Genomic DNA, 24861 nt, shown 5'->3' on the forward strand with positions numbered 1-24861 from the left:
TATGGCATTTAGGACCTGTATCTGTCCATTTGGGATAAAAATAAGACCAAATTTATATCACCTGCGGGCTGTGTTTATACACCCGTGGGTTTGCCTTGGCTTGAAAATAATACCACTCCTCACCTCGCCTCTGCAGCTGCCCTAGCCCTGCCACATCTGCTGCCGAGATTCGGTGTGCCGTGGAAGAACCTTTCCTCAATAATCTTAAAACATCACAAAATATAAAAGAATCAATATATTTTATTTGGCAAAAAGTTAAATATCATTTCAACACAACGATTTGGTCAGTAGGCCATGAGGTAACTGTTTCAAAATAGACAGTGTACGTTCTGCATTAACATAACTTCCCAGTTTTTGTTTTTTTTTTTTTTTAAATCGATACAAATTTACAATAACCAAATGTAGGTTTTTATAATGTATAATTTATTATCAATAAAATTAACCTTCATTACAATAACCATCAAATCATTCGATTAAAATTCAAACATAAACCATAGGTAGTTACCTTTTTCACATATACGTATAGCTCCGAAATCTGCTAACTGCTCACTGGTGCAAAAACAATATTTAAGCTAGTCTGTTTATTTACTTTTTTTTAATATATAGATTATATATACAACCGACGACGACAGTACTATATATGTATCAACTGTGCATACTATAATGACTTGCTTCATATTTTGAGAACCGTAATTCCTAGACATCCAGAACGAACGGTTTTTTCTACCTTTTTTTTTTCTTTTTTTCTTCTTGCATTGGGATATATATAATATATATATTTTACAATCAAAGGTTAACTGTCTAATTATACAGAAAAGACTTAATACACTACAGAGCTATACTCTATGCAATTTTTATAATAAACAACCTGAGTTCAAATTGAATTCTAGCTTACACCATTACATCCGGTACAGCACCCAAGCACATAAATTGAGTCACAAACATAATTACCACAATAAAACACAGTGTTCAAGTATTAGAGCAGAGATCTCTCTGCCACGCAAAAAGCGAATAAAATTAACTACGTAGACTAAACTATACAGTCCGTAAATAGTTGTGCATTATGAAAAGGTAGTTTTTTCTTTTTTTTTTCCATAAGTGAAGAAACAGGTAGATTTATACAAGCCAGTTAAACAGCCTTTTCGTGCTAATGCCCCCTTTTTCTTTCCTATTAGAAAATTAAAAGTCTTACTGTACCTCTCCTGGCAGTCTGGCCTCTGTGACTATCATTGTACAATCATAATCAGAATTTGCCAAGGGAAAAATGAGGCCTGGACCCAGACGCATTGCATGGCAGGGCTCGAGGGGATGATTTTTTTTGTTTGTTTGTTTTAACTTTTTTCTTTTTTTTTTTTTTTCTTTTACTTTACGCATTTTCATTTTAACCCACGTGTCACCATCACTCGTCCTTCGCTCGATCTTTGTTGATTTTCTTCATTTTCATCCTCCTGTTCTGAAACCAGATTTTCACTTGTCTCTCTGTTAAATTGAGGAGTCTGGCCACCTCGTATCTACGGTCCCTAGTGAGATACATATTGAACAGAAACTCCTTCTCCAGTTCCAGTGTCTGATGCTTGGTGTAAGGGCATCGCTTTTTCCTGGTGGACCTTGCGTGGAGCCAGTTTGCAGCTGGATTATCTACAACGAAAACAACAGAAGTTCAGGCTGAGGGGGAGGGTGAGAGGTGGAGGGAGGGGGCTGGGAGGGAAATCCACGCAGAAACAGCCCATCAGGTGTCCCGGTATTCGTGTTTAGGACGTGGCTCTCATTTCCCCAGGCACAGAGGCTCGTGAGGCACAATGGACTCCAAAATACAGACACATGGAGAGGTCACACGCAACCACACGCGGCAAAGCCCCGTTGCCCCCGCCTCCCCTCGCCTTTTTTATTGTTTGGAGAGAATACAATTTTTTAAATACTTTCTCTTCCTCTCTCTTCCTCACTCTCTCCCTTTCTCCTTCTTGGCCTCCCCACACTTCAAACTCCCCAGCCGGGGAATAACCAGCCAGATCAACATGTCATCGAAATTGTTTGTCTTTTTAATCTCTACCTTCTCCTGTGTCATCCCTGGCAAAACCCAGGGAGCTGGCGAGTTAATCTACAGCTGGTATAATTAAACCCTCGCCCTCTTAGGACCCTTATTCGCACGGCGTTAATCGCGAGAGTAATCCCGAGGCGCTCTGCCACCAGTCTCGTAGTCCTGGGAGCGTCCAGCCCGGGGTTTTCCACCGAGGAGACGAAAGGGGGAGGGGAGGAACCAAGTCAACGGCGAGGTTTCTGTTCTTAGCCCAGCAATAGCCGCCCTGTCCTGAGAGCCGTCTCAAAAAAGATCTGATTCACAACCAGTGCTTTCTAGGCACCCCTCTCCCCGGCGTCTGCCCACGCCTGGGAGCGCGGCGAGGCAGGAGGATGTGAGCACGTCCTGCTGAGTTTGCTGGGGTGGCAGGAGTGGGGATGGGCGGCTATTGCATTTCTCTCTCTCTTTTGTTTTTTTTAATTTTTTTTTCAGTGTTTGCTTTAGTTGCAGTTGTAGGGTGGGTTTTTGTTTTCCTTTCACCCTGGAAAGCCAGAGCCGTCCTAGATCCCGTTCGAACCTGAGAAAGGCAGCGCTGGCTTCTGCAGATGGCAGACCCCGGCCGGCTGGCGCAGCGGCGGCGGCAGCGGCCGGTGCTCGGCCGCGTAATTAGCCCCAGCGCCTCGACACCTCCCCGCGGCCGGCGCAGAGCCCTGAAGTCCATTACCCTTGCCGTCCCACTTACTTGGATCGATCTGCGGTTTCTCTCCGTTTGCCTCACTTTCTCCATTGCTTTCAGAGAATGCGCCTTCGTGGCTTTGCTTATCCCTATCAACTGGAGGAGAACCACAAGCATAATCAGAGAGAGACAAAGTGTGAGTGTCAAACGTGGTACAGTCAGCCCTCCTGGCCGCCAGCGGTTCAGGTTTAATGCCGTAATGCCTGCTGGTAGGTAACCCGGGGAAAGACAAGGAGCCCGGCACAGGCTCAAGCCACGAACGCATGTACCTGCCGTCGGGCGGTGCCACGGGCGCCTGGTGGTGCGCGTAGGGGTGGTAGACGGCGGGGACGCCGCTGGCGCCGGCGGGGTGCGCGGGGCTCCAGGGGGGGCCGAAGACGGGCGCCTTGGGCTGGAAGCTGCAGGGGGCCAGCTCGGGGTGCTCGGCCAGCGCCGCCGGCCGCGGCGGCGGCCCCAGCGGGGCGGGGGCGTAGCGGGGCGCCGCCAGCTCGTCCCCCTCCGGCACCAGGAAGGAGTCCACGTAGTAATTGCTGAGGGTCCCGGGAGCCGACATGGCGGGCGGGCGGGCGGCGGCGGACCCGCCGCGGTTCGGGGCTGCGGGTTTCACGTAACAACTTGGTGCTGGCGGAGAAGTAGAGTCAGTAATAAGTTGAGGGCAGCGCAGGCGCCCATTGGCTGCGCCTGTCACGTGGCGGGGGAGCAGAACAATAAAGTATAAATCAGTCCGCGGGCTATTAATGGGTCAGTGTTTTCCAGCCATAATTTTTATAGCGAGGCCATATGTTTTTATGCAAAGGGATATTTGAGTTATACGGCGGGGTTTGTTTTAATTGCGGCCAACTGAGATTAAAAGATCAGATTCCGTATTACAGCCCCCCTCCCCTCTTTCTCTCTCTCTTCCTCTCTCTCTCTCCTCTCTCTTTTTTTTCTTTCTTTTTATTCCTTTTTTTCGTTTAAGCGGACTATTTTATATCAAAATTAATCATCCCATCAGTGGGTCGTGTTCTCCGGGAAAAAAAATCCCGCCACCCTTGTGATCGGAGACCTTCACATAAAATGATACAATAACTGAAGCAATAAAAAGAGCAAAATAGTAGTTGCGGTATACTGTATTTAAATATACATTTATTATATTTCATAAGGAGTTATTGTTTCGGGAGCCACGGGGTTGTTATTAAGTCAGTAACTATGAGCGCGCTCATTTGCATCGCTGTGTTTCACAGCAGTAAAAATTTACGAGTGCTTGGAAAGGTTAAATTATACTATTGTGTTTAGTTTGGGAACCCACTGTAAATAATACCGTTCCGTTCGGCTCAGAGCTGGCAGCGGAAAGTCAAATTCAACGTATCCCCTCTCCGAAATCCCGGCGTAGAGCCGGCCCTCCCCGCCCGGCCGGAGAAGGACAGGGGCAGGGACTGGCTCGGTATTTAGCCTGGCCCGCACCAAACTGCACTTCACCACACCACCCCGCCGGGCACGGCGCGGCAGTGACCGAAACACCCTCTTCGTCCTCCCCGCTGCCCCTGCCCTTGGACCGGGGACCCCTTCGCCAGGCCGGGGAGAGGAGCCGGGGCTGGGCGGCGGTGCGGCGGCGGCCGCCGGAGGGGAGCCGCCGTCCTGGCCGGGAGGGAAGGAGTGCGGGCAGAGCCGGGCGGCGGTATTTATCACCACAATTAATTCTTCAACTATGCAGGGAAGCAGCGGGGGGAAAGGGGAGAAAATGCCCCGTCTCCCCTCTGCCGAAAGGCACCCTGCTTCTCCAGGCGGCTATCAAAGGGGCGTTCGCAGTCGGCCGTCCGGCATTCTGGTGAATCAAATTTATGTGCAAATATAGTTATTTATTTGCTGGCACCTCCTGTGACTGCAGGACACACGCTAGCGGCATCGGAAGCCGAGCGGAGGGTTACAATCCTCAGCAGAAGGAGGGGAGGGTGCGCGGGGGGAAGTAAGAGGCGGCCAGATCCAAGTCCAGTGTTAGGAATTAAAGTAGTGGCTGAGCTCTTGGCAAACATGCCTGCGACTCCCTGGTTTCTCCCTGGCGGACATTCACGCTGTTTATCCCCGTGGCTGGCGAAGGAGCGCGGTCACTAAGATGCAGGGGGCACAAAAAATCTCCGTGAGAGGCTCAATTTACTCGAAATATCTTATATTGAAAATAGAGCCCAGCAAATGGTAGGGACAACTGAGTAATGATTAAAATCGCGTGTAAATATTGTGCATGCGAAAGTGTGGTTCTAATTAGTTTTACATCGCTATGTGGGCTGTCTCTCTCCCTCTCTCTCTCACTCTCCTTCTTTCTTTTTCTTTTCATGTCTTCTCAACAGTTTAATCCGAAATCTTATAGAGGTCCTATTTTAACACCGCTCTCTCCCACATTCAAAATTACAAAGGCTCATAATGAAACTATTATCCCCCATTAGAGTTCGAAAATCGTGGAACAGTTGCAACATCTCAATAAACAAGGGGCCCGTTATTTTCTAACAATTTTTAAAATGCAAATAAAGCTCTCTCGTTTTTGTTTTTGTTGGTTTTTTTGTTTTTTTTTTTTTCTCCCATTGTATAGACACTCCGTAATAGAAAAAAATAATTGTATTTCTTTCCTGGAAAGACGGAACTCCACGTCATTTGTATTTATTATTAAGAGTCAGCTGTGGTGAAATGTGATTGTAGAACTTCCTTTTTCCATTCAGAAAAAATAATCTTAGCTGCAGGAGTCCTGGATGTTTATATTCGAATTTGGGTTCTCAAATTCAGCAGCGGGTTTTATTTTTTTGGTTCCTCACCAAAACTAATAGCAAATGAATAACAATAACAATAGCGCTTAAAAGAACGTGACTGCATTTTTATTTCCCCTGTAAAATTCCGCATTTGTTCGCTGCCAGAATCCAAGAGACAGGAGTGGTTGTACAGAAAGTAAGAGGAGAAATACAGCAAATAATTAGATATTTTTCACGCGGTCACGTTGCTAATAATTACACTGGGATGTTCGATTCTTTTATCGCCGTTTTAGGTCCATTTTCACCCAAAGTACATTTTTTTTATACGAGCCATGTAGGCGACTTCGCTTCATCAATTTATTTTGCAAATTACTTAAGGTTTTGGTGACTTACACCTTCGGGGGCAAAAGACCCCAAACAGGGCAGGCAGAAACAGACGTTGACATTAAAATGCTATATGAAACCAGAATTCCCAGGAACGAAGCACTGCTGGAGCGATCTTGTCCGAATAAAAGTACTCCCTGTCCTCCATCCCAACATAACCGAACAAGCAGAGCTCCCATTCCGCTAGCTCCAACACCCGGCTGCATCAGGAAGGATCCCGTCGGTTTTTAAGCGGGGGTGAGGGGGCATCTGCAGGCGCTGCTTCATTCGCCACATACCATGGAGGCGCTGAGCAAACGCGGGCGCCGGGCAGGAATTCGCGGGCGTTGGCGATCTCTCCTGAACGGGAAGTTCAGGATCGCCTTTCCCAGGGTTTCCTGCCACTGCAGACCTCTCTCACAGAACCAGTGGTGGTACGAAGCCACAGAGGGGTTTTGGCACAGTGAAGAGAAAAAATGATTCAGAATTTAGAGGAAGCAGTCCAAAATCAGGATGAGGCGATTCAACTGGGAATCAAAAGGGCAGAGTCAAAAGACGCCATACAGGCACACACAGACACAGGCACTGTAAATACACCCCCCGAAATGTACACAGATACTGCAGATAGCCCGTCAGACCTTGTGTGGAGAGGCAAACACGAGCACTTAAATTTGACTGCAATGCAGAGCTCTGCTCCTGCCCCGGCCGGGGACGACTGTATTTCTGAGTACGGCTGAATTCCGCTATTCAAACTCATCTGAGCTCCTGCAGCCCAGCCTGAAGTTTTGAAAAAGTTTCAAAGGTTTTACTATTGTTATTTTTTAAAGGCAAACATAATCACGACCGCTAAAAAATAAATAGAAATAAATGAGCAACGATTGAGTTTTCTGTCCTTTTCCCCGCCCTCCTTTCCTCCTCGAAGGGTGCCCCGCTCCGCGGCCGCGGCGGCGCTGGCTGCTGGCGGAGGGCCCGGCGGGAGCCCGCCCATTGCCCGCGGTCGCGCTGCGAACACAAAAGGCGGCCGTGGCGGCGACGGCAGCGGGCCCGGAGAGGTCGCTGTTGCCCGTTCCGCCGCCGCGGAGAGCCCGCACTGCAATCGTGATCGTAACCGAGGCCTTGCGGGCCGCGGGGCAGCCGGCGCCCCCGGGCAGCCCCGGGGTAGCGGGCCCGACGGCGGAGGCACGAAGCCGGCGGAGCCGTGCGCCAGGCTGCGGCGGCACCAGCCACCCCACCACGGGGGCCGAGAGACGCCGGCGGGGCCGGGCACTCCCGCCGCTGCCGGAGGGTCCACCCGGCCGTGGGTGCTGCGCTCCGGGCCCTTGTTTTTGATGACGCCTGGAGTGGGGCAGGCAGATTTGATCTCTCCCCACCCCCTCCTCCAGCCATGCTTTCAGGCATCTCGGTTTTTACGAAATCCAGATTGAGAAATTAAACAGCTCCCCACCTCCCCCCGGCCCCCCGAGCTCGACCCACGCCGAGCGGAATGCAAAAACGCACCTGACCTTGAATGCAGCCAACGAGATATATTAAAAACCCGCAAGCAGGCAGGGACTCGCTTAGGAGCTAGCTAACCTTGAAGAACTTGTCAAGCTTCCCCCCTCGGCTGCCGTGTTTATCTGAGGAATCAAAGGAGGCTCCGCTGCAGATGGGAAACAATGGCATTGGGACTTGACGCCTACAGTTCACTTCAGCGCTAAGATTTCTTCGAGTAGAAAGGACCCTCGCACCAAGCATACCTGGTGATGATATCAACTGAAGTAATTAAGGCAGTTTCGTGCTGTAGAGAGAAAGGTGGAGCCCCAACAACATGAAACTACCTAAACCACAGAGCAGTTCTCAGGCGCTAATTATTACTTTCCCCATTGCCGTGGTCCTTAACGCAAGGATCCCGCTACGAAAATAAAACCAGAAACGTGACTAAAACATCCCTCTCGCCCTCCCGCCCACCCCGCCGGCGCCCCTCCGCGCCCCCCGGCCATTCTCGGGTGGGTTAATGAAAACAAGAGTAAAATATAATAACAACCACCCACACACACGCGCGCGGGCAGCTTTCGCCTTTCCATGCAGATGTAATCGGGGAAAAAAGGGCCGTGCACAACGATGTTACATCACGAAAAGCTAACGGCTCCCAAGAAGCCCGGGTTCAAAATCTGTGCCCCCCTCCTCCCGGCACACATATACCCTTGCAAGGAAGCATTAGCTGTCTCTTTTCATCCAGCCTTCCTTTTGCGTTCCCTTTGTGCAAGACCCTGTTAGCTAAACATGCAGCAAAGAAGAGAGGATGAGGGGAAAAAAAAAAAAAAAAAAAAAAAAAAAAAAAAGCAGCAAGCTCTTCAAGCTCTTCCACATGCAGGCAGGTAGGGAATAGCCTTGTCTGGAGGGGCCCGCTGGCAGGGAGGCGAGGCTGGGGTCCCCCTCCCTCCCCATGATCTCACCTTTATGATTTCTTCTCAGCCCTGAGATAAAGCTAGAATCGTCCTCTGGAGTTAAAGATCACCGCACACTTGTAGGTGTTCGATTAACAAAAAGGGAAAAAAAAAAAAAAAGAGAGAAGAAATATATCGTTTCCCTACCCTCAAGAAATAGTAATTTGCTTCCTCAGTCTATGCAGTTCCTCAGTCAACTGAAACCACTCGTTCAAGACAGCAACAATCCAGATATACTAGCAAGTCATAAAACTGAACAAAAGCCGACAAACCTTAGAGCACCATCGCTATATGGCCCAGACAAATTACGACCGTCTAGGTAATATTTAAATAGATTCCTAAAGTAATTGCAGGGGGTTTAGGCAACTATTCCTGTTGTAAAAGTTCTCGAAGACATAAAGTAGAACCTGAGGATAAACAGTCACAAAAAGAGGTAAAATTAAAAGAATTCATTCCACGGTTTTTTTATTCTTCTATGAGAACATAAACATCGTCTTTTTCACGCACAGCAGCATTACAATATTAATTTATTCCGATTTAAGGTAAGAACTAGATATAGCTAGAACTAACATTTATAATAACGATAGAATGCATTTGCTTAAAACAGTATCGGCATTTTAATAATAATAGACATTTATCCATATCTGTATTTATAGCTTTCCCCCTTCTTTCTTTTTTTTTTTTTTTTATCTTTTTTAAGTTTTTTCACCTATATGTTTGACCCTTTAATGAATGTAACTTCACAGTATAAAGGAAGACGAACATATTCTCCCTCGCGATCTCAGACTCTGGCTCAGAAAGTCCATCTGATGTTCAGGATATATACTTTCAGTGAAATTAGTGAGGAAAAAAGTGACTATTTTCTTTTCAAGGGGGAATTTCTGTGTGCTTGTCATGCGTTACCAATGGTAACGTTATATATAGACACAAAAGAAAATCACCAAATTCACATATTTAAGCAAAACTACATTAAGGAAATATCTACAACCAGCGAGAGGAATTCAGAGGTAAGTATAATAATTTAGTCCATGAATAAAACGAAATCTTTTATACCTTTAAAGAGAAGATATTTCATTTTCCTGGCCAAATTTAAAGCTGCAATATTGGCTTTTAAGGTAAAGTGTAAAAAAAAAAAAAAAGAAAAATCACTCCTAACACCTATTCCCGTGAAACCCTTTTAGACGATGCCTGCATTTCATTATTTTAAGTCCCGCTTTTCGAAGGAAAGGAAAAAAGGGGGAGGGGGAGAAAAAGCAAACAGAGAAGGGGAAAGCTCCGAATATATAGAAATATGGCAACGCTTAAATTGTTCATTGTGTAGCTACGTACAGTCCAAGTTACAGCACATATATTTTAAAAGAATGCACCAACTAGGATTGTTTACTTTTCAGAGAGACAGATAGGGAGAAACATATTTGTAGCTCTTGAAATGGTATTTTTGTGTTTCAAAGCTTAGAGGAACAAATTGGCCCCGGGAAAGGCTGAAGGAAGAGGGGAGGTTCACACACGGCATTTTGTGCTTTAGCGTGACTTTAGTCCGCCCACCCCCCAAAGTATCTCTTAAGAGGTTAAAGACATATTGAGAGCGCCTAAAATCGTTAATCCATACAGGTGCGGATGAATACAGCCTAGGAAAATGATACTGGCTCTTTAAACCATAAAGATGTATTTATAGGTTCATCAAGAGAAATTAAAGTTGGCTGTGAGCTCCCGAATCCTATTCTCTCTGTTCATTTTCTTCAGTTTCATTCTGCGGTTCTGAAACCAGATTTTAACTTGTCTGTCTGTGAGGTGGACTGTGCGGCTGATCTCTAGGCGACGCTCACGAGTCAGGTACATATTGAATAGAAACTCCTTTTCCAGCTCGAGAGTTTGATGCTTGGTATAGGGGCATCGTTTCTTTCTGCCACTTTTTGCCGTGAGCCAGTTTGCTGCATTTTCTCCTTTTGAATTGCCTAGTTTTGAGAAAGTAAAAAATGGACGTTACCATCGGGTAGGAGGCAAAGAGCTGTGGGGGAGAGGGTGGAAGGAGCGTCTGTGCGTGTGTCTGTGTCTGTGTGTGCGATGGGCTCACTCCGCCAGCTGCGGAGAATTGGAATGTGGGGTGTCTTTGAGGGAACCGAGGACTTCAAAATGGTTTCCCAAAGGTTTTGGATATGTCCGTGTCAAAACTGCCACAGCTCAAAAACCTCTGGACAGCTTCTGGTGGGGCAGTGTGCCCCAGACTGTAGTACATCTCCGACCCTCCGAACGAGCTCCTACCCTCTCCCTGTCGGCCATTCCGAGCCCTCTGGTACTGAGGGCAGTTGGTGAAGGGCCTGAAGTCTTATTTCCTTCCCCCCAGGCACCTGCTTCCAAAAAGACAAAGCCTCTGGATCCGGACTTTGTAAGTGTGCTACGGAGGTGGAAAACAAGGTGAACTGGGGAGCCGGAGCCTCCCTGCCTTCAGCCCCCGCCTTTCCGGAGAGCTTCGCCATGGCCTTCCCATTTCCAACCATTTCGGGGACGAAAAAATACAGTAATAACAATAATAAAAATGTTTTGACGTGATTTCTATCAGTGGAACTGACTGGGAAAGAGGTAACACCAATCCCTTGATGGCTGAGTGGTTAGTGGTTTGGGGTTGGCCCTCTAACAGCTTTTCGCTGACCCTTCTTTTTTTTTTTCTTTTCTTTAAATGTTACTTTCCAACGGGTCTCCTGAAAGGAATAAAAGGGCGTCCGAAAGGCGGACAGAGAGAAGCTCCTGCAAAGTCTGCCGTCCGGGGAAGGGGAGTTATTTTTTGCCATGGGGACACGAAAGGGAAATAAATAAGGAAATGTATAAATAACAGCTCTGTTATCTAGTGTAGATGCTGAAGGATATTCGCCGTGCATTCGTCAGTCTAATTTGATAGCAGCTCATAGATGGCACATTTCAGCGCGGTTGTTATTCCGAAAAGCATTCTGGATCGTAAAATATTACTTACCGCGTTAATAGGTTTATTTATTGGCACTGCCTATTGCTTATTTTGGATGCTTTACAAACATCTATGTTATCTGGTAGGCACCTTCACATCACGGGGGAGAGATTGATCTTGTTTTTCTATATGTTTTAGCAGCATGCAGGCTAAAGTTGCCCATAGCGGAGACTCTAAGGGTTTAAAACTATAGGATGGACATTAATTTTTACGGCAACCCCATGCCCGAATATTACAAAGTTCAGAAGGTCAGTCTGAGCAGCGCTTCTTGGCAGCCCCGCGGGGCAGCTGGGATCCTCCTTTCGCATTTCAATGCCACTATGATCCTCAACGACTATTTTTTTTTCTTTCTTTATTTCTTTCTTTATTTTTTTTTTCCTTTCTCTTTAATCATCACTACCACCATCACCATCATAATTCGCTTACCTACAGGCTCTTTCTCTGGAGAAGCTTTGCTACTCTCTGACGGAGCTGGAGAGAGCTCCTCTGCGGTGGAAGATGAAGCCTGAGTCTCGTCCTCCCTCTGGGAGACGCACGCCAAGGGGCTTGGGGAGCGTTCCTCATCCTCCTTCCTCCCCGGGTCCGGGACGGGAGGCAAAGATGGAGGCGTCTGGAAGCGGCCGGGGGGCTGCGGAGGGAAAGGGGCAGCCCCGGCTGGCCCCGCGCCGTAGTTCTTGGAAGTGCCATAAGCCTGGGAGAGGCGGAAGTAGCCCGGGACGGGGACCCCGCCGCCGCTGCTGGCTGGGCTGACCTCGGCACTCAGCCGGGGGAAGGGAGCGAGGTCTGTGGCGGCCGAGCCCTTGGGGCATTTCTCTGAGTCATAGAGGCAGTAGGAGCTCTCCTCTTTAATGCTTGTAGCGAAGGAGCACGAGGTGGCCTGCTGGCTCTCCGGCTCTTCCATGCGACAGGACCGGGGAGGATCTAGCCACACTTCCATCCCTGACACGTAGGAGTGCGAGTTGGGGACCATGTTTTGAGAAGTACCTTCATTGCGTTTGCCCAAAACGGGGAAAAGTCCGCAGCTTTGCAGCCCGTAGGACAGATCGGACGCCTGTGGCAGGTAGATACCACTGTTGGGATAGTAGCCGCCTCCGCCTCCGCCTCCGCCTCCTGCTCCCGCCGCTTCCCCTCTGCCCGAGCTGATCAGGGAGTCTACCAAAAAAGAGTTTGCAGCCGGGCTCTCGGAGCATGACATTGTTGTGGAATAATTTGGCGAAGGGAGCAGATAGCCCTTTCTGGCTGACATTTCTTGTGCAAAACATGCTGAATATGATGAGAGATACCCCCGCACCACGGCAGGCGCCCGCAGCCAATGGAAGCCCGGGCCTCCCCAGCAACCCCTCCCCGTCTGGTTTCGTATGCACAGAGCTGCTCTCAGGTCGACCTCTGAATTTGGAAGATAGATGTATATTAATGTGTAATATGGATTTCCATACACACAGGCGCGCGCACTTCCACCATATGGGCGACCGCCTGTGCCCAGGCAGGAGCCGTGCTCCCGGGAAGGGGAAAGGGAAGGGGGAAGGGGAAGGGGAAGGGGAAGGGGAAGGGGAAGGGGAAGGGGAAGGGGAAGGGGAAAGGGAAGGGGAAGGGGAAGGGGAAGGGGAAAGAGAGGGCTGTGCTGGTACTGGCTCCAAGTTTTGCTCCCCTCTTATCACACACACTGCTATAAAATAGCCCGGCGGTCCTGATGTTTATTATACCTAGTCTGAAGCCATGTCCAGATGAAGCTTTTACTATCGTTCCTCTCTCCCCGTGGTTGGGCTTTCCAGCAGCAATGCCTGCTCACCTCCCTGCGCAGCCTATGTGTCACACGAAATTAATAAAGCCACGGCTTGCCCGGTGTTTTATGCTCAGCCTCTGCTCATTTTATTTGATTGTCTCGTTTTTTTAAGAAATAAAAGACGTGTTATTGTTTATCACGGATCATTGGAAACCATAAAGGGGCCTGGTGCCTCCCGCGTTAACATACCGAGGAAGGGGGCTGCTTGCAGCCTAACATCACCGCCACGACGCCAGGCTGGGCTTAATTTTCCTGGAGATAAAATGCTCGCCGCTGCGCTGAGGAATCTCTTAGGGAGCAATGCCACTCTGGGAGGATTGATTATGCGGTTGCAGCTTCTAATGCTTTAGTTAACGCTGGATTCTTCCCGAGGTCTGATTACCATTTAAAATATAAAGCCAGACATATGTCACAGAAAGAATCCAGACGCGAGTAGTTCAAATGGATCCTCGCAGGATGCTGAGCACCGTGTTTATTGATGTGTTTATATTTGGACGATCATTTTTATATCTCCCCTCCCTCCCGCTCCATTTGGGTCTTTTCACTTTTCGCCTCTTCAAAAGCATCCTCTCCGTTAAGCAACATACTAAATAATAGAAATAAGAGTAGCTAGATAAATACCGAGATACTAGACAGCCCAGTCCAGTCAATATGTAATTGTGGCGGAGGTAGCAGACAGATAGCAGACAGACAGGGACGCAGGAGGAGAGACAGATAGATTTCGTAATGAAATGCTTAATGGTGACTTGCTTTCACTTCCATCATCTCTCGCTTATGCCATTTTAAAGTCGCCTCACTGCCTGGCCCGCGGAACTAAGGGCACTTGAGTTCAAGGGGAGCCTGAGGCTGCCCAGTTCTCGCTGCCCATCCCTGAGGAGCATCACTCGCTCCTCTCTCCCGCACTCCGCCTGGAGAAGCAGCCGTCGGCCGGTTTCCGCTTCCAGCAGGTCGGGCGGGTGAGAGCGGCCGCCGACCGGGCGTCACCACTGCCCGGGACGAGAGCCGCTGCCGAGCACCCGGCTGCCCTGTCCAGGAAGGCACTGGCGGCCGTGATGGGGCCGCTGCCTGCGGAGAGGGGTGGTGCCGGAGCAGGCGCGGGCGCGGCGCCCCGAATTCCTCGGCCCTTACCCTCGGCCTTCAAAACCCCCAGGGAGCACTTCTTCCCCCTCGCCCCACGGATCTGTCAAGCCCCACGTGGGGCTTGTCCCGTAATATTTGCCTGCCACGGGGAAAAGCTTTTTTTCCACAGCGTGACATTCCCCTGGAGGAAACCCTCCTTGAGGCAGGAGGGCAGTGTCCCTTCCCGCGGGGCTCTCCCCAGCGTCCCTCCGCGCCTCCAGGAAGCACCAGGGCAGGCAGGGGATGCTACAACTTTGAAACACCCATAAAATCTCTGTGGAAAGGTGCCTGATTTTTCCAGCGTGGTGGGGCGAGCATCACAACGCGATTTCCTTCTGACCGGCCCGTGGGATGCGGTGACAGAGGTAGATCTCCCAGCCTATAGAAATCCTTCGAGGTTTTTTTCCTTCCCGCATTTCCTCCTGTAACATTGTTTGTGATTTCCCAACCCGACTAACTTCGGATGTGTTAATGTGCGATGGACGAACCCTTGTCAGATTCCTATGAGGGCTGTATCATTGCTAACAAAATTAATACCACATAAGGAACTGGTTTATTGGCTGGTATACAGGAAGGCTATTATCAATAGGCTTAACTTCATAAATACAGATCTAAATAAAAAGAAACGTGAGCCCCAGCGCCGCCTTCCAAATACATTTCTCTACACAAGTCAGGTATAAAAATTACTCTGGGGAAGTCCGCTCTTGCGGTATGTTTATTTTGCATTTGCCAAATTAAATAGAAACGGATTGCAAATCTAAAAGCCATACGGAACCGGGGAGAAACGCTTGAAATCCTTCCAAAGCTGTTTTTAAAATAAGCAGCTCCCTTTTAAAAATTGGATTAAAGTGAAGGAAAGTACTATAAAAAGTATGCTGCAATCCTCGTCAGCCGGAATGACTGGAAGTGCATCGATGAGACGCGAGTTGGCTTCTCCTCCCTCTGCGATCTAATGCAGGCGAATCAGACAAAAGGCACAGAGGCCGGTGAGAATTTTTGAAGGTGTTCTTTAGCCTCATCGTTTAGGTTTTGTAGCAGTGGGTTACCCCACCCCCCGTGTCAGGTCCCGCGGGAGCTGCCGTGGGGTGTTATGTTGACCGCAGTAAACGGTGCCTGTTTGATGGTCAAGGCACCGACTCCGTCTAGATCATGAACTCAGCTCGGCGTTGCATTATCTCCCCTTTCTTTAATCGCTAACAAGGCCAAGGCAAATAGTAACCAGCGTCATCAAACCCAGTGAAGTAAAACTAATAATGTTCACTTGATTCGTAACTATAAAAGATAATGGTCAATTCTGACTAAACTGAGCTAATTTGGCATGCGCTGAGTGCAGCTACTGCATTACCAGCGCTTAACAATGTGTCCCTTGGAAGTTAACCCCTATTTAAAAGAAATTTTAAAGAATATTGTGGACGCCAGGGGACGAGAATTACTTTCTTTTTAATTCTACTTCTGTAAGTAAAGCTATCTGAGGGTCTATAAAACCGAGCAAATAAAATTCTGATAAATATCAAAGCCAGCGAGAAGGTGTTTTCGTGGAGGATCTAAATTCATGGCGTACATAGACAGTACTATCAAAATAAAATTTTATTGATCTAAGAAAAATATAATAGATGCATTAATAGCATCGTTAAGCCGTTTTATTGGTTGAACTAAAATTAAAAACAAAACGGGAATAAATAAAAACCGACAGCTCAACCTAAGCAAACTCTGACTGGAAATCTCAAAATGTATCGTGTTAAGCCGTGATTTATCTTTTTATTATTGGCCCGTATAACCCAAAAGATCAGCGCTGTTAATCCAGAGACGCATTTTGCAGATAATTAAAATATGCTTTTATTTGTAGACACAGGCAAGCTGCACTTTGTGAAAACGTAAACGGCCTTGCAGTCTGTGCAGGAGTGCATGCGCCGCCTATCTGAGAATACAGCCGTGGACTACATTTTATACAGCTCAAAAAATTAATGCAATCAGACTATAGTTATTTAATATTGGAACTGTCAGCTCCCTGGAACGTGTGTGTGTGCCAGATTCCTCTTTTTTCTTATTTTCTTTTTTCCTTTTTTTTTTTTTTTTTTTTTCCCTGGATTTGCTCCAAAGAAGGCGGATTTCAGACAGGAGGTTTAGGAACAGCGCCTGTGCCAAGTTAGGTGACAAATGACGGCCCCACTAATTTTATCTTTACTAGAAATTCTTTCACGCTGGTGGTGGTGCTGGGGAGGTTGGCTTGTTTTTGTGGATTATCTTGTTAAAAATTAGGCTGCGATTTAATATTATTCCAGCCATCCGGAAGCTTGCTCGCCTAACTATGTTTTATATTATACGTGTATCGTTTTACTTATTTGGATTAGGAACATATTTTGCAAGTAATTCTGACGAGTTTCAAATGCTAGTGTGCGGCAGGACAAAATACGCCCAAACCAATGCATTAGGGCTTTATTTCCTTGCCATTTTCTGGCACTGACGACAACAACGGGGCTTTCTATTGTCCAGAGAGCCCCAAATACCATGCAGAAGCAACAACGGTATCGGATTATATATGTGTGGGGAAAATATTGCATGCCCAAGTCTGGCTTTTAAGTGTGCCCCTTGTATTGCGAGAGATGCGCCGCACAGCTCTATTAAGCATTTGAAACTGTAGCCTTTCTCCCTTTTTGTAGCTGTCTTGCCTTTAAAGAAGGTCTGAATGCATATAAATTTTTTTTTTTTTTTTTTTTTTTTGGTTGTGGTATAGCTTAGCTGTCAGACACACACGTTGGCCAGAAGTTTCGATTTCAGAGCATTTAATGAAAAGATTGTGACAAAAAAAAAAAAAAAAAAAATATAGACAACAAAACACAAACCCAATGAGCTTATGAAAAAGCCTCCCAGGGGTTTGGATGTGGTATGTGAGCTGAAGTTGAGTACACGATTAATTAAACACAGTGTAGACACTGAGTTGGCTTCCCCTCTTCCCTCCAAAACATGCAAACCCAAATAATGTGAAATAATAAACAGTTATTGTAAGAAACAAGCTTGTTTTTTTTAAATATTATCCTATGACCGCGGCCGTCAGTAAACAATTCGTAACCAGAGGGCGCTTTAACTGCTGCTGGGGTCCCTTTGATTTATTCAGCCAAGTATTGAATGGGACAGGGAAACAACAAGGGGAAAAATAAATATTTGATCAAATATGCGGAGTTTAACTTGACTGGTGTAAAATGAAATGTTGCAAAGGGACCCTCAAATCTCCCTGCTTCTCACGTGGCTTCTTGCATCCTGGCATTACTGAGGGGAAGTCAAAAGGGATCAACATCCCCGAGCTTTTAATGGAGCATCTTTGATGAAATCGATAAGTTCCAATAATCATCTGAAACTGCTCTCTGTCGACTGAGCATGTGCTTTTAACTACACTTGCAACAGTTCCCTGGAAGCACAATTTAAAAAATACTGCAGGCAACAGGCATTATATACATAGAAGAGAAAGGGTAAAATAATATTTCTATTTTTTTCGGACAGATATTTTAAACTCTGCCCTAAGAAACACGTATATGTAGCCAAACCAGTATCTTCTTCATTCAATACCACCTTCCAGCCCACCCTTCTCAAATGGAGACATAAGAAAAACATGTGAAAATTTTATGGGCATGAAAAGTAACCTGGAGTTAGGGGTACTCGTAGAGAGGATAGAGTTTCAAAGCTACAATCCAGAGCAGCCCTGAGCACATGAGAATGAGTGACTATTGTTTGTTTACAGCACATGTGCTGATTAAGAAAGAAAAGAAAAGAAAGAAAGAAAGAAAGAAAGAAAGAAAGAAAGAAAGAAAGAAAGAAAGGCAATCTAAATGTGGTCTTGCACGAACATTGACTTAATATGCAATCACATGAACAGTTTTTAGCATAAGTATGTCAAAAGTTGTTTACCACAGTCTGTGTCCAGCTGCAAGGAAGCAGACTACTCTTTAAAGTTACCAAACGACCCTAACTAAACTATAGTTCAAGACTAATAAGATCGTCAGAATTGTCTGTCATTTGCAGACTGTGTTGCCATAGATCTATTTGATTGAAGACACCTACTGTTCCACACATAAATGTCAAGTTTCATAATATTTCCAATGCTACACTTATTTTTTCTTTTTTTTTTCTTTTTTTTTTTTTTTTTTTTTTTTTTTAGTGAGTGGAGGAAAGCCACAAGTTACCCTGAAAAAATATTTCCAGATAATGTGGCTTTTCCACGCGGCTGGCCAAAACGAAGAGAAAATAAAAGGTCAACTGCAACTTAGAAAGTCTCTTCTATATTATTTCACATCCTAATCACAATTTTTTTCACCCCTTCCCCTCCCTACAGTTATTTTCCACGGTGCTCAGTGGTCAGGGCAAGGGCCACCCCACATCTCAGGGTACCATTCCGGTTACCGCACACTCCTCGCCGTTCTCCACGCCGGATAGATGTATAAAACACTTACCTTCGCGCATTTCCTAACCCAAAGCCCAGAGGCTTTAACTCCACCGAGAAGCCCCAGCGTCTTCCCCCCTCCCCCGGCATCCCGAGCGGCTTTTTGTACAGCGGAGCCCGGTAAGTGCAATAATTACCCGTGTGGCTCCAGGGATGCAAAGTGAACAAAGGCCAAGATTTTTTTTTTTTTTTTTTTTTTTTTCCCCTTTGCAGGGCTGCTCCCCCTGCCCCGGGCGGCTTTGACATTGATCTGAAGATCGCCATCTTGTGGCAAAGCAGCCCCTAAACCGCGGCCGACGTCCGTCCGTCCGCCCGCCCGCCCGCCGGGGCCCCGCGGCAGGACGGCGGGAGGGCGGGGGGACGGACAGACGGCGGCGGACAGCAGTGGTCCCTCACCTCCCGGTGAAAAAACCTCTGGGCGAACCTCCGCTGCCTTTATAGTGATGCATTTGGTACAGGCGAACGGACAAGTCACGGACAGTTTTTATGGCTGCAATGTCACAGCAATGCAGAGGATGCGATTTTATTGGGCTAGGAAATCCAAACCCCGACCACAGAAACTCCATGTTTTTACTGTCTTTGGGATTGGCTCTGAATACCAGTTAATTTTTAACCAGGAAAGGAAGCTTGCAGGCTTAACTTTCATTGCCATTCAGCTCTCCATCCATCCCTCTATGCCTGTCTCACCGTCTGTCCATCCATCTGTCTGTCTCCTTTTAACTGGCATTTCCCCTTGCATACTAGGCAAACAAACAAGCAAAGTCCCCTCTTCTCCCCCTCACTTTTCAACATTCCCTTTAGGTAAACGTTGTCTGGCTGGGTGGCGGTGGTCAACAAAGGCCCAAAGTCAGTAATTCCTTCACCTCAAGGTTATGGGTGATGTCCAAGCAATATAGAAGTTCAAAGCCAGTAAACAATGCAAAACCAGAATCCACTTTCTTCTGATTAGGATTAAGGTCAACATTAAAGAATCAAATACTCTCCTCAAAACACATCCCTATCTCAGCTATTGTTTGGTGTTTGTGGTTTTCTCCCCCTACCCTCTCCAACTTTCTCTCTCTAGCCGTCCTCCCCCCACTACCCGCCTCAGTCCACCCCCTCCCTGCCTTGGAGATCAAGGACAATTTCAAACAGTCAATTTCCACTACACTGCTATGCGGATTCTTTTCCCCAAAGACAACAATTTTCTTAGGGCTCTCAAATTCTGACCACATCCATCAGCTGGCTTGAAACTTCCCTTTGGTGCCAGCTTATAAAATGTGTCCCAAATGCTACTGACAAACATTTCTCCTGGACACATGTGGTGGCAAGCAAACACCAATGGCGCATCCAACCCTCGAGCATAGGACCTTGCCCCGCCGGTGCTGGCAGGAGAAGGAGAAGGCCTAACATGTATCGAGCTATGAACACACTTAATTTTCCTTTTCCTGTGACCCGCTGAAAGTATGCTCAAACAAGCCTAGGTTCACTTGTTAACTCCAGAGTAGAAGATTTAACGATGAAGTTCACAAAAGAAGAGTAATTCGCCCCAAATGACCGAAGAAGGTCATGAGGAATTTCGGGTCCCAGAGTTACATCAGATAAAAGAACATGCAGTAACATAACACCAGAGTAAAAATATAAAGTTTCCATTTTTTTTATTTTCCTTGTGCGCTGTTCCACTGTATACATGCAACCAAATACTTGCGCATATTAAAAGAAAACTGTATATACATATAGATGATACATATTGAAAACAGTGACGTCATATAAAGATATTGCGTGTTGTGAATTGTGACAAAGAAATTACATCCATTTGGTAAAATTTATTGATCAAAAACATTCTTATCACCACTTTGTTGCACATGTAAAGAAATCCCACACCCTTTAGCCCCAAAGGAACAATAAAAAAAAAAACCAAAAAAACACCAACCAAAAAACAACCAGGGGGAAAAAAAAGGGCATTTGAACAAAATAGGTTATGGGTTCTTTTTTTTTATTATTTACAAGTCTTGTAAAACACTGTTCCTGTATGAAATATACATTCAGATATTCTCGACAGCAAATTACCTCAATGATAGAGCATGGTATCATTTGTAAACTGATATAGAATTTTAAATATTTTCCTTTTTTTCTCTTTTTTTTTTTTTTTTTTTTTTTGTTTGTTTTTAAAATGCAATTTTTCACACTTTGGTTCCTGCAGGGAAATATATATATTTATAGATATTTAAAATAAGTTCAAACAACTCTCCATTCTTTGCATACGTCGACTGGGCGACAAAGTAGAGCTCATGACATTTAAAGTAGACAACAACAAAATTACCATATTTACATTGTTTGGCTTCTGTTTAAACTCCTCACTAGTCACCTTTAAACGCACATGCAATAGACTTATTTTAATCATCCAATGTTAGTGCATTGCACAACTCCAAGTTTCAATTAAGTGTTGTGTGGTATTTGCTAAACTGTCGTTCTCCACAGGTATTTCCTGAACAAAATTTGTGAGCCAGAAGCCAGAAGGTTAGTTTCCTTTAAGGAGTTGTTTCTTTTAAAATGCTGAAATTCACACTTTTTTGCCGATTTCTTTTTAGTATTTGTATATGATTTGTCTCCAAAAAGATGGCAACGCATAGTCTGTTGTCATAAATAAAACAAGAGCTAATTAAATTTTTCTAATTTTATTTTTAGTGATTGTTTCTTTACGACATATGGCGAATTTATACCTGATTTTTAAAAGTAAATAATTAATTTTTTCATTTTGGTCTTTTTTCCCTCGCCCCCATCCCTCCCCACACCCCCAAAGGAAACACTACTATAACCATCACTACATCCATATTACAACTACACGCGGTTGGCCCCAGGAAGGTGTGGACATGACATCCCCCCCTTTCTTTACTTCTGTGTGTGTGTGTGTGTGTGTGTGTGTTTGTGTGTGTGTGTGTGTGTTTGTGTGTGTCCGTCCGTCCTTCAATTCTTATTTCAAACCCATGAGCAATGGAACACTGCCTCTAACCCAGATATTTTCCTAAGGAAGAACGAAAGATTGTTTCTCAGAGTTTATATTCTGCAGTGGTCCTGCTTGGGTGAGCCCGACCTGGCAATCTCCCGACAGCTGTTCCGCAGCAGCACAGGGGCAAGAAAGGGCCGAGGATGGGCGAGTCCGGGGATGGAGAAGGACCGTCCCCACCCGTGCCTGCCGAAAGCGGTGGCAGGGTGAGCCGCAGTGCCTGGAAAGGTAAGAGGTATGGAATTTGCACTCAGAGGTGACGTGCACGTTTAGAAATGGATCCCATGTGTGTCAAAACCAAATCGATTCCAGTTGATATGTAAATATATATATAAAAAAATCATAATCGCAGTTCCAGAGTAGGTTTACATGTGTGTAAAACCTTAGATTCTTCTAGTCGCGTCAGATACACACCTCCTTCCTCCACGTAACCCCGTGGCTTGACCTTGTCAAGGGCGAAATCTGAATTTAATCTCGTCCTGAAAAACGCTATGAGTTTTAAAGTAGTGGATTAGCTGAGTAATATTGTAATCGGTCTCTGTTAATTTTTTTTTCTTTCATTCTTCTGTTCTGAAACCATATTTTGACTTGACGATCGGTCAGATTGAGCATTCGGGAGAGCTGGAGGCGTTTCTCTTTGTTTATGTAGACACTGAAGAAGAATTCCCTTTCTAACTCTCTAATCTGGTATTTGGTGTATGGGCATCTCTTTTTACGCGTACGTTGTCCACCTGTGGAGCGAAAAAAGGCAGAAACATTTGAGACCCGGCGGTTGCCGGCGGCGGGGGCTGAGAGGGGACGGGGGTACTCTCAGGGAAAGCACGTTAACGTGGAAAAGACGCTTTTTGCCCGCTCCGCGGTAGGAGTTGGTGGGTCCGGGGCTTGGCGCCAGCCCTCCGCCTTGGCGGGTGCGTGCAGCCGGGCCCGGGACCCGCCGGCACACCCCGGCTCCCGCAGCGCAGCGGCCCCGGGCAGCGTGTAGGGCGAAACCCCCGCCGAGCCGCGGGGATCTGGCCTCGCTTCCTCCGCGGGGAGGGCAGCTGGAGGAAAGAGTGGTGGCGGGGGGTTCTTGCGGATTTCACGAGCCGGAGGAAAGCCTTTGTAGGCTGCTCCGCCGGGCGCCACCACGCACGCGGAGCTGCCCAGGGAGTAGCCATCACCTGGCTGCCTGCAGCGGGCAGCGCTGCAGCGGGCGGGGGGGCCCGCGCCCAACCCTCCCCGAGCCCGTACCCGCTTGCATCTCGCCCTCGTTCCCTGGCCTAATCACGTCTTTACGTCCCGAGCAGAGGAAAAACCCCTGAGCCCAAGGCTGAGGCGTCTCCTTCTCTCCCTAGCCGGCTATTTTCAAACACTTTCTCCACCGGATCGAGGTATTCTCCTCTCGATTAGCCATTACGGTTTTAAAGTTCATTAAGCAGAATATAAAAGGTTTCAAGGTTCAGGAGCTCTTTACTTTAAACGTAGCTGCTATCCCTTTAAAAACTTCCTTTTCTGGTACAGTTCATTGTCGAGGTATTTTTTCCTCCGGCCGTATACTAGCTTTGCCTTTTAAAAAGCCCACATAAAAAAATCAGACTTTGACAGATTGAATAACAATTGTAAGTAACAAACTGTTGGACAGAAGGCAACACGTAATTGCCACAGTGCCTTAGTAAAATGGCTTCCTTTAGACAAAAAGGCCAGCTTTAGGTTAATTTGCTTCTTTTAATATATTGCTACAGTTCAGGCGGCTACTTTATCTGTTAAACGCTATTCTAGCGCAATCGTTAAAACGGCGAAGGCTTTGAATTCAGCTCCTAACTAGACTTCTGGTGCAACACATGGCTTTTATAAAATCACTGGATTACACTGATATCAAAGGAGTCAGGATCTCCTTTTTTTTGCCGAATTTACAGGCACAGAACTAACGTTATTATATTTTCAAGAGCTGACCACGGAACTGTTTTTTTTTTATTATTATTATTTTTAAAAAAGCCGAAAAAAAATTTTAAAAATGAGAAGAAAAATGAAAAAAAAAATCTAGGCATCCATTGCCCGGTGGGTATTTCACGGCCAATTTCAGCACTAAACACGTGATCTCGCCTTTTATAACAAAGTTTTGTTGGGGGAAATCTAAAGGCCCTTCATAAACCTTATATGCTTATAAAACAGCATATAAAAATTTAACAGCGGCGGTGCGCTAGATTTCAAGCTGCCTTTCCTAAAAGCGCTCCGGCGCTGCCTTTATACGTACTGGAACTGCCGGATTTCTCCTCATTGTTGCCGGAAGACGACTCGGGGCTGCTGCTGCTCTCCGGCCGCCTCCTCCTCTCCTTCTCCGCCGCCGTCGCCGCCGCCCTGCCGCAGCCGCCCTCCGAACTTGAAGTTGCCGCCGCCGCCGCCCCGGCGGCCGCGGGCGCCTTCTCGCCACTCTTGTCTACCGGGTAGTCCGCCGATGCCAGGTTTTCCGCCGTGCCATAAGCCGTCTCGAAAAATTGGTCAAAAGCCTGGGGCAGGACCCCGTTCCTGCCCACCGTGCTATAGAAATTGGAGGAGACGTTGGTGCTGGGGTGGTAGACGTTAGCTGTGTTTTTGCCGAACATCTCGCCCATGCTAGCAGTGTTGGTGGCAGGCAGGCAGTCTCTGTGCATGATCTCCTCTGCGGAGTAGCAGTGGGGCAGATTGTTCCTGGGGTGCCATTTACTGGAGGGATCAATGGCATATTCCCTGAAGGTAACTTCTCTCACAGGTTGGACCTGGGGTAGGTTGGAGGAGTAGGAGTATGTCATAGGGCGAGAAGACGGGGTTTGGGGCAAAAAAGAAGGGAGGCTGGAAAAATCAGGACCCGAGACGTAGTAAGTACAACTTGGCAAATACATGTTAGAGGAACAAGGAACACGCTCATCAAAATCCATCATTAGGGCTACCTCGGCTTCTCCGCATTAGCTGAGCTTAACATGATTCTCTAACGCAGCTGCCCCTTTGAAGCGGATCCGTGAAGTAAGAGATGGGGAGACGTAGGCTGACGTGGAGAGCTCTCCCGGCGGCGGCAGGGAGGTGCGGTCACGTGGCCCGACGTTGACATTGACGAGCGGCGGGCCCGGGCCCCGCTCCCTTTGTGGCCGTCGCGGGGGAAAGCAACAGCTCGTCGCCAGCGCCCAGGGGCGAGCCGAGCGCAGGTTGGCCGGGGGGGAGCCCAGGGGGACACACAGCCGCCCTGCCACTGCCCCAGACTTAGCCGCCCGGTCCCTGGCACCCTCTGGCTCTGGAGCAGAGAGGCTTATCAATTCCCCCCAGGGTTAGGTGAGACCTTTCTGTTTGTTTGTGGGCTTGCTGGGGCG

At 47.1% G+C, this 24861-nt stretch overlaps 3 protein-coding genes across 3 annotated transcripts; all 3 read right to left on the reverse strand.

The window, feature by feature from the left end:
* Positions 1–364: 364 nt before the first annotated feature.
* HOXA9 (homeobox A9) lies at positions 365–3306 on the reverse strand. The gene is made up of 2 exons (XM_053979103.1): positions 2760–3306; positions 365–1638 (listed from the first exon to the last, which is right to left on the reverse strand). Exons 1-2 carry the CDS (start codon positions 3304–3306, stop codon positions 1400–1402), a joined length of 786 nt encoding a protein of 261 aa, XP_053835078.1. The 3' UTR covers positions 365–1399.
* A 6633-nt stretch (positions 3307–9939) lies between these two features.
* On the reverse strand, positions 9940–12464 carry HOXA10 (homeobox A10). The gene is made up of 2 exons (XM_053980568.1): positions 11645–12464; positions 9940–10214 (listed from the first exon to the last, which is right to left on the reverse strand). The coding sequence occupies exons 1-2, from the start codon at positions 12462–12464 to the stop codon at positions 9940–9942; spliced, it is 1095 nt and encodes a 364-aa protein (XP_053836543.1).
* Positions 12465–22039: 9575 nt separating this feature from the next.
* HOXA11 (homeobox A11) lies at positions 22040–24438 on the reverse strand. The gene is made up of 2 exons (XM_053983798.1): positions 23775–24438; positions 22040–22272 (listed from the first exon to the last, which is right to left on the reverse strand). The coding sequence occupies exons 1-2, from the start codon at positions 24436–24438 to the stop codon at positions 22040–22042; spliced, it is 897 nt and encodes a 298-aa protein (XP_053839773.1).
* Between the last annotated feature and the right edge of the window lie 423 nt (positions 24439–24861).

This window comes from Vidua macroura, chromosome 1, assembly GCF_024509145.1.
Source record: "Vidua macroura isolate BioBank_ID:100142 chromosome 1, ASM2450914v1, whole genome shotgun sequence".
NCBI lineage: Eukaryota > Metazoa > Chordata > Aves > Passeriformes > Viduidae > Vidua > Vidua macroura.